A 17,015-nucleotide genomic window follows, 5' to 3' on the forward strand; every position below is an offset into this window, starting at 1 on the left:
TATTTGTTGTATAATTTCATTCTGCACATCAAGTATATTTGGTAAATAAAATATTAGAATTTCAAGTTCTGTTTATTTCTGTTATTTTTGTTTATTTCTGAATTGTTCTCCAACAAGGACAAGGCAGGTGCAGCAACAGGAACTCAAACTTGATGGACCTCGACAACGATATCCTCGTCAACATTTTCTCTAGGCTGCCGGTGAAGTCAGTTTGGTGTATCGGATGCGTGTCGAAAACCTTATCGAACATCGTCGACTGCCCCTTATTTGCTAAGCAACAAATGCATTTTCTGATTTCAACCAAACGCCGCTTCTAATGTGCCTCAACTCATGGTTGTTGCGCAATTCAGAAATAAGTACACAGAAAAACTCATGGCCTTGCAATCACTGCAATATGATGGCAATTCACTGGAAAAGAGCAGACATAGCATTGTATCACAGGTTATGTTTCGCCGGCACAAATATTCTTTTCATCTAGCTTTTGTTTTCTTCAACTTGATTTGCTTGAAAGATGGAACTGATGGAAGCCGCTGCTTGTTGCTGAATCCGCTGAAGGGAGAAGCTATGATGCTCCCAACTATGCTCCCAAGCGTCCAAGTTCCGGAAAATCTGAATCCCAAATCATTTGAATATTGGTACGGTAGGGATTTGATAATACGACCAATACATACAAGATTGTTCGTGTTTATGGATGCAAGATTGCTGGTATTTTTGGAAGACTCGTTTCCGAGTATTTGGTTTCTCATGTTTATGTTTTGGGAACAAGCTCATGGAAGGAGATAGACTCAGTTCCTTCTCGTGAAATAATAATTGATAAGAAGGTATCTGCTTACGGAGACATGCATTGATTAACTCTTTGCTCAAGAAGAGTTCAAGCAGTTACTGGCCACTCTATAAGCATACTGTGTTTAGACTTAAAAAAAGAGAAGTTCCGTTTGAACATTCCGAATCCCCATTTTGAAAAAAGCCGGGTAGCTTCCCACCTATCGAGCGCTTTCAGTTGATCAATCTGAGTGGATCTTTTTCCCTTGTTGATGCTTCATCAGATAAGTACCTTGGCATCTGGATGTTGAAAAATTATGATGAGAAAGGGTGTGGATTTTTGGGTATAGAATAGAGGGCAGTACACTGAGAGCAGAAAGTCCCTATTAAAGTTTTAGGCTGTGGACATGCTGTGAATGGGAGCACGGCATATTGTTCAAAAAATCCGATTGCAGCAAAACCCGCTATATTCTTTTTGGATCTAAGAAGTGCTTCCATGAACTGTGTAGAATGTCCATTATCGAAAGGGGGATTGGATACGAGCGTGCTCCGCTATACCGGCGGCTTGATTTCCCTAAGAAGTTATAGAAATCTGGTGGAACCGAAAACAAGTACGAGGGATCTTAATGCCTTTACAAACATATGGAAGTTTGACTAGAGGAAGTTCCTTATTATCTCATTTATATGCATATTTAGTGGATTCAATTTTATATTTTGAATGTTCTCTTGCTATAAACTTAGTTGTTTTGTTTCCCTTAAATTTTTCTGATCAAACTGAATGTACCGAAACAATCTGTTCATCCATATTTCCTTGAATTATACTGCCAAGAATGAAAAGGAAGACCTTGGTTTATCTAGGTTCACTTCATTTTTCTTTTAAAGAGGAAACGAACGACGATTCGTTTTCATTTCTTTTGGTTTCGAGCCGAAAGAAAATCAACCCCATCCAGAAAAAAAAAGAAGAAGCAAGACAACAGAAAGTTCTCAACATTTTTCTTGCCAAAGTTATACGGAGAAAACAGTGGCATAAAGGCCTGAATTTATACAAAACAAATTTGCATTCCTTTCGCCATGGTCAATATTTATTTATATGTTTTAGTGAACCTCGACGGTAAAAGGGGAGCATAATTTATTCAGTAATTAATTGATAATCAAGGGGAGGGCTTAATAACTGGCCCCAAGTACATTTGTCTTCCAAAGCACAATCTGAATAACGTCAGGTGGCTCTTCGAACCACTGAAAATAACTCGCACAACCCAGAGAAAATCTAGCCAAACGATGCGCTACACCGTTGGCCTCCCGAGGAACGTATCCCCAGTAAAATTACCAGGAACTCTCCTCAACAAACATTTCACATCGTCAACAACTCGTCCCAATAGAGAATTATCCTCTCTCAGAGCTTGAATAGCATTAACCACACCCAAAGAATCTCGATCGTAACATAGCTGCGTAGATCCCAAACGAACAGCAAAAGCCACTCCTTCAACTTGCCTTTGCAGCAACAAACTTGCCATAGTCATCACGTAACACAATTCCCACCCCACCAAAAATCAGCTGCCGTCGCACCATCTACATTAACCTTTATCTCCCCGTTTGGGGGAAAACAGCATGCCACTCTCTCTCGTCATGGCTTGCTGCTTTATTTGATTGCTACTCTTTTTTCTTTTTTTTTTTTTTTTTTTTTTTTTTTTTTTTTTTTTTTTCTGCTTTCCAATATTTGCATCGCATCAACCAATCCTTCAAAGAACAATCGACAGCTTCTCGAGATCGTATTCTAAAGGGCTTATGAACCAAACTGCCGCGGCTAGAGGACATGTCACGGGAACAAGTAAAACTGACTGTTCCACTCCTACGTAAACACAACACGCAGTTTGCACAGGGGAGACCGGCTGAGAAAAAAAATAAAAATAAAACTCACACTTTCAAGCCATTTCTTTCCTGAACTTGTAGGGTTCAAGACAAAAAAAAAAGAGAGAAAACGTTTGGGTTATAGGGGTCACGTGAACTCAATGACTTCAGTGTGGCTCCGCTGCTGGTTTAAAGGGATTAAAATGGGATGAACGTTCATGAATCAACGCTCACGAACTTTCAATTTAGAAAGTAAAGCTCCAATTAGACTGAAGTTCAGGCACCATTATTCTAATTGTTTCTACAAATTTATTTTCCCTTCCTTTCACCATGATCATTTTTTTTTAACAAACGATATAACTTACACGAGTAATGTTAGAGAGACTAAATTTGTAGACAAATTTGGTAGACTAAATGACATAGAAGTTAATGATTGAGTTATTACTTAAGCGTTGATAAACATGCTCATTTCCTATTGTTGACACATCATTTAGTTTATAAATTTTGTTTACAAATTTAGTTTTCCTAGCATTACTCTTATCTACACTAAAGGGTGAGAGTGGGCAAAGTCTCACAATGAGTTAGCAATAATGTGGTTCAAATTCGCCTTTGGCAAAAATCGAATCTAAAACCTCTCACTTACCAATAAAGAGTTATACCATTAAATCGTAGTACTAAATAGCTATGTATTTTTATTTTTAAAGAAAATAAAAACATTAAGTATATTTTGGTTGGCGATTCTCAAATTTCAGTCACCGTTTTTAAGACAATGTGACAAATGAAAATGACTAAACTAGACATTATGAACTCCAAAGGCCCCTCCATTGGCTTTTTGCATAATACAAAAAGAAAGTCATGGACAAATCTCTACATTAAATAATTAAATACTACCTTCACTACTCACAAGTAGTGACTAGTGGCAAGCAAATCAACTTCTCTGGATATTTTTAGAGGAAACTATTATTAGCACTTCAAAAATCTCATTCTACACTTCTCACAAATGTATTTTTCTTTCTAATTATAGAAAGAATAGAGTGCCAAATGAGATTTTTAGAATGTTAATAACAATTCCCTTTTTAAATATGAGTATATATAACGTATTATGTTCCACAATTTCTAATTTTTGTTTCTTTCTATATTTATCTTTGAGAAATTTTAGGGCTATCTACATATTGTTATTGTTTTATTTATTGGTATAAAAAATTGTTATTTGCACTTTATGCAGCTATTTTTTTTTTCTTTATTTTTCTACCAAATAGTGCATTATAACTTGTTTGGAATGTCAATAACACCTCACATTATTGTGGTAGCAAAAATCTGTTATCTTCGGTATTGACGAATTTGTATTTGCAAAACAAATAAACACATTTGATCAAAGACCAAAGTCATGCGCCCAAAGAGTTGGGTTGGTGGGGTTGGGGAGGGGGGGGGTGGACAATGGATCTACGATGCCTATGTTAGTTTCTCTGAAAATAGGGAGAATTTAGAGCTTAATTGCGTAACAAAAGCTTAGCCAAATTTGGTGGAGAATGAGGAGAGAGATTCTCTCGTTATGTATCATCATCCAGTTGGCCAAGATATGTCATTCGTAGTATGGAGGAGGAAAGAAGTATCTCGAAGATATTATTACTTAAATAATATCTTGGCATTATCTTGTAATATCTTTGATTGGATGTGATTGTGATTTTTTGCTTGATTGAGTTGATCTTCAATTAGGAAAGCATAAATATAAGATTTAGTAATTAATCATATTTTTAATACTTATGAATTTTCTCCCTGTTATGAGCAAAAGAACTTGATGAGGTCATGGTCATTTGCTCAAGTCTTTAAGAGAGTTGAAATGGCCATGGAACAAATGTGGACCTTGCTAATTTACTGAGAACATTCTCATCATTCTCAGATAAAAGTCTATGTGTGAACGTATAAAAAAAAAAAAAAAATTGGATTTTTTTGCTCCCCAATTATCAACTGTGAAATTACACTTTAATGGATTGGTGATTAACAAAGGTTTCAAATTGTCAATTCTACCCTTTTATGTTTTATTAAATAGGTTATGTTTATTTATCTTATTACTCTTCACTAGGCACCGATCTAGGCTTGCGACGTTTTAGGCTCTCAAGTTTTGATTGATTCGAGACGGAGCAATTTGATTTGAGACATGCAGATCCGATTTGTGACAGACAGAGTAGAGCAACATTAGTGAGTGCATCTTGATTTTTCTATTAGGTAATGCATGATGATTTTCTTGGGTGTCAATATCAACTCTCATTACCAATTGTGAAATTACACTTCTATGAATTGTTGATACTTCTCAAATTGTCAAGTATATCCTTCTCTATTAAATTGCGTTTGTTTATCTCATTGGACTCTTCACTAGGCAATTTAGGTTCGGAGCGATCTAGGCTTGTGGTGTTCTGGGCTATCGAATTTTGATCTGATCTGAGATGAGCCAATCTTATCTGAGACGGACATATCATATGTGTGATAGGCGGATCTGAGCAACTTCAACATTAGTAGTGCTTGTTGAGAAATAAGGTATAATGGCTTCCTCTTGTTGTTCCTTTCGACATATCTTGAGTCTGAATTGGTTGTGACAATTCATTCTGAATTTATCGTGCAAATTAGCCATATCTCATTTTAAAGTTATAGATTTAATTATGCTTCAATGGTGTTGGTGTTTTGTTTATCCAAGCATGACTTTTATGTTCCATATGTACCTTGGCCCTTTGTGAGTTGTAACACGTTATTGTCCCGATGATGTAGAGTACCTTGCTTTCTTGTATTTTTATTGGCCTGATTAAAATTAATGAACAATTCCCATTTGATAAAACATAAAACTCTCATAAGTTTAATTCTCAAATTCTAGACCCTCCTCTACTGGTGTTTGTAAGTTGAAATTCTACACCTCTCCTTCTCTTTGTTAATTGAACTCGTTTATCCGGTTGAGTCAGATTATTACATTTTCGATTTTGTTTGACTGAGTAGGACTAATGGAGACACCGAGGACTAAAATGATGAGGCACTGCAGCAACAGCAACAGAAACTTGATGGACCTGGACAACGATAACCTGGTCGACATTTTCTCTAGACTGCCGGCGGAATCAGTTTGTTCCGTGGGATGTGTCTCGAAAGCCTTGCACAACATAGTCAGCCGCCCCTCGTTTCTTAACCAACACATGAGTTCTCTTGTTACTACCAACGCTGCTGCTGAAGTACCTCAACTTGTGATTGTTTCTCAGTCCAAAAAAAAGTACATGGCGGAGCTAATTGCCATGCAATCATTTGAATACGATGGCAATACTTTAGAAATGAGAAGAGATAAGACGAGGATTGTCTCAAAGATCATGTCTTGGTGGTACGAATATTTTTTCAATGTACATTTTGTTTTCTGCAACTTGATTTGCTTGAAAGACAGACACAATGGAAGCCGGTGCGTGCTGTTAAATCCGTTGAAGGGCGAAGCTGTGATGCTCCCGACTTGTATCGTCCAAGTTCCGGAACATCTAAAAACAACAGTATTCTCTTATTATTGGTTTGGTATGGGATTTGACAACACGACTAGTACACACAAAGTTGTTCGGGTTTGTGCAGATTCGGAGTACAACTATTATGTTGCTCATGTTTATGTGTTGGGCACAAGATTATGGAGAGAGATCTGCTCAGTTCCTCCCTGTGATTTAACGGTCAAGAATTTATCAGCATATGGCGATATGCACTGGTTAATTCGTCGCGCAACAACTGGAAGAGCTCAAGCAAATATTCGCCACTGTATGAGCATACTGTCTTTCGATTTCAAGAAAGAGGAGTTCGGTTGGAATATTCCTGATCCCCCCTTAAGAAACATGCCGCGTAAGTTCCACTCTGTCCAGCGCTTTCACTTGATTAATCTGAGAGGATCTTTGTCCGTCGTTGATGCTTCATCAGATAAACACCTTGACATATGGATGTTGAAAAACTATGATGAAAAAGAGTGGGTTTTAGGTCACAGAATAGAAGCCAGAATGATTAATGCAGAATGTCGGTATAGAAGTTATAGGCTTTGGACTTGTTGCGAATGGGAGCATGGGATTTTTTTCAAACGTTCGAGAAAGAGCAACAGCACTGTAGTCCTTTTGGATCTAAGAACTGTTTGCATACATCGAGTAAAATGTCCGATATACCAAAAGGGGTTGTATACGAGCATCTTTAGTTATACCAGGAGCTTGATTTCCCTGAAATGTTATGGGAATTTGATTCCGCTAAAACGTTATGGGAAGCCGATTGAAGCAGAAGAAAGTCGTCGCAGTGGTTCCTTTATGAACATTTGGCATTTATGTAACTGAAGCACAAGGCAAGACTCTAGTTTTCCACCAGTTTGATAGAGGAAGTTGCTTTGCTTATTATTTCAATGTTTAGTTAATTGTATTTCCTTTTTTGAATGTTTAATTTCTTGCTAGACTCTTCGTTACCTTCGAATTTATGTGATCAAACTGAATATATCAAACAACCTTGTAAGCTGTTCATCCATCTTTTCTTAAATTTCAAACGAAGATCTTGGCTTAGCTCTCGTTGATCACTCCATTTTCTTTCGAAGAGGAAGCAAATGAAGACTCGTTATATTTTTTTGATTCCAAGAAAGATGAACCGAGCTTAAAGAAAATCAGCGAAATCTGGGAAAATTATGCAAGCAAGATACCAGAAAAGTTATATGTATATGACGGTTTTATATACACAGACAGCTTTTTAATGCTTTTGCTTGCAGGAAAATATGCAAGATTTCTTTTGGCATGCAAATTTGCCTTCTGTAAATAGTATTCAAATTCCAGAGCGCCCCAATTGCTTTAGAATCATTCTACCTGAGGAGCTTTCCCTCTCCAGGGTTTCACTATTTGAAATGAGCAAAGCAAACTTGCATCCACACTCATCAATGCACCTGCATTGTTGAACTCTCCGCAATAGTTTGGCGCCGAGAATATGGTCACCAACTGCCGTTCTGCAAAGAACTCATATCCATCTTCGACAACCTGTCAACAAAGGATTAAATCGAAGGAGATTCAAATGGCAGAGAAAAAGGTTTGCAGAAGGATAAAAAGGGAACCGCGGAAATCATTTCCATAAAATAATTCTTGAAAACTTGATATTCTTCTTTCCTATCACCAGTTGCATACAATCAAGCGGCGTACCTCTCTCATTATGTGACCTAAAACATGTTGGGACATAATTGTATACAACCGGTGAACTTTATAAAATATAAAAAAGGGAAAAACAGAGACCTGGTGAGCCCGGCATATGAGATCCATATCATGTTTCATCAAGAACTCTGCAACCTTATCTGCCCCAAAGGTATAAGAAACACCCCTATCATTCTCACCCCACCCTTTAATGTCCCTGTCCGGATCCGACCAAAGTAGGTCACACAAAAGCCCTTGATCCGGCACATCAACCGGCCTTTCGATGGCTCTGAGTTGTTCCAAGCTGTTCAATTCAGGAGACAGGCCACCATGCATACAGAAGATCTTGTCATCTATGACTGCAGCCACAGGTAAACAATTAAAGCAGTCTGTGAAGAGCTTCCATAGCCGGACGCTGAAGCGGCGTTTACACTCATCGTAGAATCCATAGATTCGGTTGATGGAAGCACATTCATGGTTCCCTCGGAGGAGGAAAAAGTTGTCCGGGAATTTGACTTTGTATGCAAGGAGAAGGCATATTGTCTCTATGCTTTGTTTTCCTCTGTCTACGTAGTCTCCAAGGAACACATAGTTGGCGTCCGGTGGGAAGCCTCCATACTCGAATAATCGCAAGAGGTCCGGATATTGCCCGTGTATATCACCTGCAAAATCCCGGATCAATAAATGTTGTACAAATATCAGCGTTCTGAAACTCGTTGCTTGCATTACAAGTTTACATATTACCAGATCAACAACAAACAAATAATGCAAGCCGGAATCATAAACATTTTACGTACCGCAAACGTTGATGGGGGCTTCCAATTCGAGAAGATTAGGCTGCCGGAGGAAGACTTCTTTGGCAGTGATGCAAAGTTGCCGGATTTCGGATTCGGTTAGCTGAATCTTTTTACCTCTGTTAACCCTGCCTTCCAGCAGTCTCTGTATCAGCGCATCCAATCCTTCCATCCCCCACTTCCCTAACTTTTTCCCTATTTTGTTTTATGATTTGATCCTACAGTTTCTAAACAATAATTATGTATTAATTTTAAATAAAAAGGGAAAAAATAAGGGAAAAACAGAGAAGGTGATCAAACAAATGAAGAAAAATGATGAGAAACAAAGTAGGGGGGAGAGAGAGAGAGAGAGAGAGAGAGAGAGAGAGAGAGAGAGAGAATCGGTGGAGTGAGTTTATATTTGGTGGGAAATTTTGATGTGGTTTTTCGGTCAGAGGATTTGAGAGACTTGTTCTGTTTTGAGGTTTGTGAGTTGTGAAATAAACCTTAATTTTATGGAGAGGTTAAAATGTTGCCAACCAATTAGGACCAGAAAATAAGCACCCCACAACCTTTCCCCGACTTAGATGGGCTGTTTTTAACATGGAAAATGGGATAATTATGCTGTAAATGATCTTGATAATGAGACAGATCATAACCAAATTGACTACGTTCTTGTTTAGTTTGGTCGGTGCGATACGCAGAAAATTCTAGCATGATGATCACACTGTCACCCAACAATATCTATTTATTATAATCACTGTTCTAAAATTCTCCGCCTAGGCGCTAGGCGTTAATGCCTAGGCGTTTGAAAATTAAGAAAGGGCCCACATACATACTGAGGCGCCCGCTTAGGCATTGACTCATTTAGGCAGAAAATAGATAACTTTCATTTTGCATTTTTTTTTTTTAATAAATTGTAAGAGACTTGTCAAATACTTAAATGAGCACACATTATATGCTTGTTCCCCATGTTTTCATTATATTCCAATACTTCATAATATATGTGTCATTCTATTTTTGTAGTTTATGATGAAATTATATATATTTTAAGTATAAACATACACTTGTTTACATGAAATGTAATGGAATTAGTTAAATCCGTCTAGGCGCCCGCCTAGATCCTGCCTAACCGCCTAGGCGCTAGACCCCAACTCGTCGCCTGACTAACGCCTAACGTTTTTTAGAACCTTGATTATAATACACCTTAGGTTTATGAAATATCAAAATTGTCGTCCTTTAAAACATCAGACATGGATTAGTTAACCTAGTGTGATCGTCACTTAAAATTTCTCCTATAAACCATGTTTTCCACAGTATTAACTTTCTTAGGTCAAAAACCAAATCACATGGTTAAAACTATTAATAGGATATCCAAATTACCTATTCACATGGTTAACATTATTAATACGGTATCCGAAGTACCTAATCATCTATGATTTTTCCAGTTTGTCGGCCCCCAGTTGTAAGTTCTTGTTGATCACGGCCTACAGGAACTAGGCTATCTACCGCTTTTAACCTCGTATTCACATATTTACATTCAATAATCCCAGGGGCTTTCACTTCGACACATCTTCACTCGTGATCGCTTTTAGAGCCCCTCTTTTCAATGTTTCAGCAATACAGGAATGATTCTTAAATGGGTTATTATACAAAATGGTCTTTGAGATTTGCATAATCAATAGAAATGGTCCCTGACATAGTTCACCATCCATGATTTTGGTCCTTTTGTTAAAAACTCTTTGGGCAATTTTCAAAACTTTGTAACTCAATCGATTTTTAACCAAATTCGACCCATAATATATCATAATGAAGATAAGAAAGTGTAGAACAAGATTATACCTATTTGGAAGTCCAATGATTGCTGGAGATGGTTAGAAAATAGCCCGAAAGGTGACTGGTCCACGGGAAAACTGGAAAACTCGTTGGAAACTGGGTAAACTTTAAACGTTCATAACTTCTTCAATACTCAACAAAATTGAGTGATTCAAAAACAAAAAATCATACTTCTCGATGAGATGAAGAGAATGGTATCATTTTTTACTGCTACCTCGCCGTGGTTTGGCCAGAAAAAATGCTCAAAAGTGGCTAACTCGAAAATGGTTAGCCACTTTCGAGCCATTGTCCGACCAAACCACAACGAGTTAGCCTTCGAAAAAGGTACAATTCTCTTCGTCTCGTCAAGAAGTATTATTTTCGTTTTTGAATCACTCGATTTCGTTGACTATTGAAAAAGTTATAAACGTTTAAAGTTTACCAAGTTTCCAACGAGTTTTCCTGCAGACCAATCACCTTTCAGGCTATTTTCCAGCCATTTCTGGCAATCATTGGGCTTCCAAATAGATATAATCTTATTCTACGCTTTCTTATCTTCATTCTGATATATTATGGATCGAATTTGGTTAAGAAACGATTGAATTACAAAGCTTTGAAAATTACCCAAAATCGTTTTTAACGGAAGGACCAAAATTATGAATGGTGGACAATCTCAGGGATCATTTCTATTGATTTTCAATCTCATAGACCATTTTGTATAATAGCCCTTCTTAAATCAATAAAGGAGATTCATAAACAGGAAACTTCCATTTTTATATCTTCTTCGCTAACATCAACCGCGGTTGCGAATTTGCTTGATTAGCATTACTCAAATAACGATACTTAAAAACGATGATTTGTCTAACAAGGATAACCACACCGTGATTTACAGGGATGCAAACATCATAAAATAATTTCGAATCACCAAGATGATGACGGCTGACTTCCCCCGACAACAGTTGAAAAACGGCAAGGCAGCACTGAATTCATCTCTTCCTAGGTATGAGAAAGCACTTCATAGCATCTTTGTGTTCATAAGTGAAAGTTCAGAACTGAGACTTGTCCAGGGTGTCGAAATAGGGGTGGTCAAGGGCAGCTTTCGCGGAGATTCGCTCAGCTGGATCATATTTAAGCATTTTCTGCATAGTCCAAAAGCAAGACGGTATTAGACTGATCCAATGACGACACATTTTGTTAAACAACTTAACCGTTACAAGTTTACGGTACTCATTCATCACAAGACTTGAAAACAATCTGTCGCATATGGACCGGACAACCAATTACACAACAAATCTACACGTTGATTCAAGCTCCATGATTTCTAATTGACGTTGAAAAATGAAAATAACCTTGGAGAACACCATGTTCTTGAAAAGAAATCAGAGTTAAGAAATGAGATTAAGCATTCCAAGAAACTAGTACGATGCATAGATGGATGCTGGCTATGTTCTTGAAGAATGCTGTTGAGAAGACTAAACACATCGTTGGTTTCTAAGCGACAAGTTAATCGAAGCATTGAATGATCGAAGAAAACTTACAGCTAGGAGGTCAACTCCTTCAGGCTCCAAAGCAGGAACAGCACGAGCCAAGTTCTGAGGCTCCCACTGCGGATACACGTGCCAATCTCGCAGAGAAGAAACTCCTGGCCACTGCTTGTCAGATGGTGTTCCTAGCAGCCTACACATATAGTAAAACAGTAGCAAGTAAAGATTTGATCTTTTCCTTCTTCACATTCCCAAAAATTGGATTCGAGAAACGCGAAAAACAAGGGGAAACATAACACAAACACCTGAAAATGTGAAGCAACTGCTGGAACTCAGAATCTCCCGGAAAAAGAGCCTGCCTCCTCGCCATCTCCGCTGCAATTTAGCATAATCGATCAAATTAGTTAACTAATTAATCAATTAAAGCATTGAATCGAAATGAAATTGAAGAATTCGCGAGAGGGAGTAAGAAAGGAGTACCGAAGATGCATCCTACGGACCACATATCAACGCCAGTGGAGTAGTGAGCCGAACCGAGCAGAACCTCGGGCGCTCTATACCAGAGAGTAACAATCTCGTGCGTGTAGCTCTTGAGAGGCACAGTGAATGCGCGGCCGAGTCCGAGATCAGCGATCTTCAGAATCCCCCTTTCCTTGTCAAGAAGCAGATTCTGCGGCTTCAGATCGCGGTGGAGGACGCCGTGGGAGTGGCAGTGCGCCACCCCCTTGCACAGCTGGTACATAAAGCTCTGCACCAGCGACGGAGGCATCGGCCCAGGATTCGGCCCCTTCCTGTGTGAATCGATGAACTTCTTGAGATCGGTGTCCAAATACTCGAACACCAAGTACAGGACGGGCTTCCCCTCTTTGCTGTCGACGTGTTCGACGCAGAGCAATCGAACGATGTAGAGCGACTGAGAGAGCATCTGGAGGAGCGAGACCTCGCGGAGGGCAGTGGGCGGCACGCCCTCCTCGTCCATCTCAAGGCGCGTCTTCTTCAGCGCCACCAACTGCCCGGTGGCTTTGTCTTTCGCCTTGTAGACCTTGCCGTACGTGCCTTCGCCGACCTTCTCGAGCTTCTCGTACTTCTCCATTTCTGAGAGATCGCGGAATCAGAAACCCTAAAAATTTGAATTTTCTGGTGTCTCGTTTTTCTGGATCGAAATCGGACCGTCCGTTTTCTGTTGGGGGTTTAAATTTTTAAATTTAAAGGAGGGGCGGAAAGGAGCGTGGGGGGACGATGCCAACGGAACGGAAAGGAAAAAGGGCCACGCGTCCCGCCGTTGCGATGTTGTTAGAAATTTGAATTCGCTTGCCTCCTCGTTTTTCAATGTTTTACTATATTGACTTTCTTTTTTTTTGGAAAAACAGAGATCGGTCTTTGGCCTCACTACATCAGTGATCGAAGACTCGCAATGACCCTAGCCACCATCGTGGCAGTCACCAGCATCAGAATCGAACCAAATACGTATGATGTAGAATACAGACTTAAAATTCTTTTTCAATTCTGAACCATCCCGTGATGGTTGAAAATATGTTGACATTTTGATTACCAAAAAAATAACTTTAAAACATTTAATAATTGCATCAACTATAATTCAAATTGATTAGTGAAACAAACACCGAATTATAAAGTTTGATTACCGCATAATTTGATACAACAAAGATTTAAGAGTCCATGAAATATCCCATTTTTTAGAATCCCCTTCTTAAAAATAAATTTCTCCGCCGCGCAGCGACGAGCCAGAAAATATTCAAGTGCGTTGACTGTTGAAACGTGCCAAACTCAAGGTGTTATTTTTATGGCCTGCTACTATTGACATGCTCCTAAAGCATCAATTTATTTATTTTCTGTTTTTTTTTTTTTGTGTTAAAATTTTCATTTTTTCCTTACCATAACACCAAAATGTCATATCCATGTTCTATTAATGATTTTTGATGAAAATTTTCTTATAAGTCATGTCAAAACACTCAAAAACAAGGATACAAGTATAAATCTAAAGATATTTGAATGTAAATAAAGTATGGTAGGAAGGAAAAAAATCAATGAAAAAATATAAAAAAACAGAATATAAAAATATAGAAAATCATATGATTGGTACTTCTCTACCGATTTTTATTAGGAATAGTCGCTAACAAGGTAGTGACTTTATCTCATATACGTTGCTAGCTTCGTACCGATCACCCTTTTCAATTTTTTTTTTCTTCTTTAGTTTTATTTTCATATGTTTGTCAATTTTTCTTTTATTTCTCTTGCCATAGCAACAAACGATCATGTTCATGTTCTTCAAAATATTTTTTTTCCGTGAAAAATCTATTATATGTTGCAATTCTATTGTAATAAGAATGTGATTATGTAAATCCTAATAGATATGGGAATATATCTTATATTCCTATTAGGAGTAGATTACCTATTAAATGTTGTAATCCTAAAGGGTAAGGAATTAACCTTTCATACTACTATAAATAAAGGCACAATGGGGTGAAATAGAACACATCGCACAATTACACATCTTTCTTTCTCTCTACTATTGCCGCACCCTCTCTCTTTATATGGCCTCCATAACGTGTTGTAGGCATAATTTACTAAACAATTATGGAGGCTAGAGAGAGGGGTGCAGCATAGATAGAGAGAAAAGAGAGATGTGTAATTGTGGGTGTGGTCTATTCCACCCATTGTACCTTTATTTATAGTAGTAGGATAGGTAAAAACCTTTTCCTTTAGGATTACAACTCTTAATAGGTAATCTACTCCTAATAAAAATATAAGATACATTCTCATATCTACTAGGATTTACACAATCACATTCATATTCTAAATATGACTACAAGTCTGCAACACTCCCCCTTGAGTGTGTAAATACTCAACAAATCATCGTATCAGATTCTTCAGCAGATAAGGTAGAATAGTTGATGAAGTCATTAGCACAACGGGTGATTGCAAGTCTCAAATTTACTTTGAAGTATGCATTTGTAAAAAACTCACAAAAACCTTGCTATGGTAAAACCCAAGGAATAGGGAAAATCCATAGACGAAGGAGAAAAGTAAGAAAAATATGCATAATGTCTAAAACACTCGTCAAACTGGACGAAGGTAATGAACTCAATGAAGTATGATCATCCCGGGATCGGTACCTCATTAAAACCTAGTTAGGTAGCAAAAACTCAGTGGGAAAAATGCTCCTAATAGTATGGAAAAATAGTACATTAAGATCATCTGAGTATGCTTCAAGATATTGAATGTAAATAAAGTAAGGTAGGAAGAAAAAAAAAATCAATGAAAAAATATTAAAAAACAGAATATAAAAATATAGAAAATCATATGATTGGTACTTTTCTACCGATTGTCTGCAAAAATAGTCGCTAGCGAGGTAGTGACTTTATCTCATATACGTTGCTAGCTTCATACCGATCACCCTTTTCAATTTTTTTTTCTTTTTTAGTTTTATTTTCATATATGTTTGTCAATTTTTCTTTTATTTCTCTTGCCATAGCAACAAACTATCATGTTCATGTTCTTCAAAATATTTTTTTTTCGTGAAAAATCTATTATAATATATATTTAAACACTTGTAATCAACGATTTAAAGATCTTCAAATTTAATAGTGGTTATTCAAATAAAATAAATAATTAGAATAGGTAAAGATCGGTACCATGCTACCGAGCCTCACCGTGAAGTTTTGAAAATTAAGGCAAGAATTTTCGTTGATATTCTTGAGGATAGAACCACATTTGACAATATTTTGAGATTCCCTACTATACTTTTCACTTATTTTTCTAGTTTTGGGCTTAAATATTCTACTAAACATACATTTGTTGCTCAATAAATCATAAATATACCCTTTGTTAATGCTCATGGAAAGTATTTTGAGATAATAAAAAAAATTCATTTTTTACAATAAACGTGGATTAACACTCACGGGTTTTAATCGATTTTAAAAATTCATACTTAAATCATCGTTCAATTTATTATTTTTACCTTCGCCTTGCTATGAAGTTTGAAAATTAATGTATGTCACATCCCGGCCCGGGAAGAATCACTTCCCGGGCCCGCTCCACCACCGTAGCACGATATTGTCCGCTTTGGGCTTACCATTCCCTCACGATTTTGTTTTTGGGAACTCACGAGCAACTTCCCAGTGGGTCACCACCATGGGATTGCTCTAGCCCCCTTCTCAATTAACTTAGGAGTTCCTACGGAACCCAAAGCCAGTGAGCTCCCAAAAGGCCTCGTGTTAGGTAGGGATGGGAATATACATTTAAGGATCACTCCCCTAGGCGATGTGGGATGTCACAATCCACCCCCCTTAGGGGCCCGACGTCCTCGTCGACACACCACGACCAGGGTTAGGCTCTGATACCAAATTGTCACATCCCAGTTCGGGGCGGATCACTTCCCGGGCACGCTCTACCACCGTAGCACGATATTGTCCTCTTTGGGCTTACCATTCCCTCACGGTTTTGTTTTTGGGAACTCACGAGCAATTTCCCAGTGGGTCACCCATCATGGGATTGCTCTAGCCCCCTTCTCGCTTAACTTTGGAGTTCCTACAGAATCCGAAGCCAATGAGCTTCCAAAAGGCCTCGTGCTTGGTAGGGATGGGAATATACATTTAAGGATCACTCCCCTGGGCGATGTGGGATGTCACAATGTAAGAGTTTATGTTGTTATTCTTGAGCGTAGAACCCCATCTTGACATTGTTTTGGGTCTCACTACTGCATTTTTCACTTTCCTTAAGTTTTCAGCTTAAATATTCTGTTAAATATATGTTTATTGCTCAATAAACCGTAAAACCGCTTCCAAATGCCTTACAATGTTTTCCTTAATGCTCATAAAAAATATTAAGCGAAAAAAAATTGCATTTTTTACAAAAAAAACGTGGGTGTTACTCACAGATAAGCGGTGCCCACACTATCTTTTTTACCTTCCACCCTACTTAAAAAGGGATATTTTGATATAGGCGTCTCAATTTTGAATTTTCTAGATCAAACATCCATGCCTTTTAGTGATTTGATTAAACTTTTTTGGTCATAATTTTGGTGCTATATGCACATTATATCATAACAAATTTCCTATAATATAGCCTTTTAATTACACTCTCCTCCGTTAGAGATAATTGTAAAAAAAAAAAAAAAAAAAAAAATGGTTAGTTTCAATTTATTTTCACAATAATGCTACTAT

The 17,015-nt window shown here is 37.8% G+C and overlaps 3 protein-coding genes across 3 annotated transcripts; 1 reads left to right on the forward strand and 2 right to left on the reverse strand.

Annotated features, from left to right (window-relative positions):
* The first annotated feature begins 5,600 nt into the window (after positions 1-5,600).
* On the forward strand, positions 5,601-6,932 carry LOC137722124 (F-box/kelch-repeat protein At3g06240-like). Its single transcript, XM_068461103.2, has one exon. It carries the CDS (start codon positions 5,601-5,603, stop codon positions 6,930-6,932), a length of 1,332 nt encoding a protein of 443 aa, XP_068317204.2.
* Positions 6,933-7,282: 350 nt separating this feature from the next.
* Positions 7,283-9,126, reverse strand: LOC137723723 (serine/threonine-protein phosphatase PP1-like). The gene is made up of 3 exons (XM_068462916.2): positions 8,558-9,126; positions 7,863-8,422; positions 7,283-7,613 (listed from the first exon to the last, which is right to left on the reverse strand). Exons 1-3 carry the CDS (start codon positions 8,724-8,726, stop codon positions 7,437-7,439), a joined length of 906 nt encoding a protein of 301 aa, XP_068319017.1. The 5' UTR covers positions 8,727-9,126; the 3' UTR covers positions 7,283-7,436.
* Positions 9,127-11,097: 1,971 nt separating this feature from the next.
* On the reverse strand, positions 11,098-13,141 carry LOC137723430 (cell division control protein 2 homolog C). Its single transcript, XM_068462628.2, has 4 exons — positions 12,313-13,141; positions 12,138-12,207; positions 11,887-12,025; positions 11,098-11,487 (listed from the first exon to the last, which is right to left on the reverse strand). Exons 1-4 carry the CDS (start codon positions 12,923-12,925, stop codon positions 11,395-11,397), a joined length of 915 nt encoding a protein of 304 aa, XP_068318729.1. The 5' UTR covers positions 12,926-13,141; the 3' UTR covers positions 11,098-11,394.
* Positions 13,142-17,015: the final 3,874 nt, after the last annotated feature.

Source organism: Pyrus communis, chromosome 4 (genome assembly GCF_041283825.1).
Source record: "Pyrus communis isolate YQ-2024b chromosome 4, ASM4128382v1, whole genome shotgun sequence".
Lineage (NCBI taxonomy): Eukaryota > Viridiplantae > Streptophyta > Magnoliopsida > Rosales > Rosaceae > Pyrus > Pyrus communis.

What these genes read in the sequence shown, in the direction of transcription:
- LOC137723723 (XM_068462916.2), bottom strand. Translation starts at nt 8,726, where the DNA reads ATGGAAGGATTGGATGCGCTGATACAGAGACTGCTGGAAGGCAGGGTT. An exon ending in AGCCCCCATCAACGTTTGCG is followed by an intron (nt 8,423 to 8,557) that starts GTACGTAAAATG and finishes GGGATTTTGCAG; the next exon opens with GTGATATACACGGGCAATAT. An exon ending in TCATATGCCGGGCTCACCAG is followed by an intron (nt 7,614 to 7,862) that starts GTCTCTGTTTTT and finishes CTTTGTTGACAG; the next exon opens with GTTGTCGAAGATGGATATGA.
- LOC137723430 (XM_068462628.2), bottom strand. Translation starts at nt 12,925, where the DNA reads ATGGAGAAGTACGAGAAGCTCGAGAAGGTCGGCGAAGGCACGTACGGC. An exon ending in GTCCGTAGGATGCATCTTCG is followed by an intron (nt 12,208 to 12,312) that starts GTACTCCTTTCT and finishes GCTAAATTGCAG; the next exon opens with CGGAGATGGCGAGGAGGCAG. An exon ending in CAGTTGCTTCACATTTTCAG is followed by an intron (nt 12,026 to 12,137) that starts GTGTTTGTGTTA and finishes CTATATGTGTAG; the next exon opens with GCTGCTAGGAACACCATCTG.
- LOC137722124 (XM_068461103.2), top strand. Translation starts at nt 5,601, where the DNA reads ATGGAGACACCGAGGACTAAAATGATGAGGCACTGCAGCAACAGCAAC.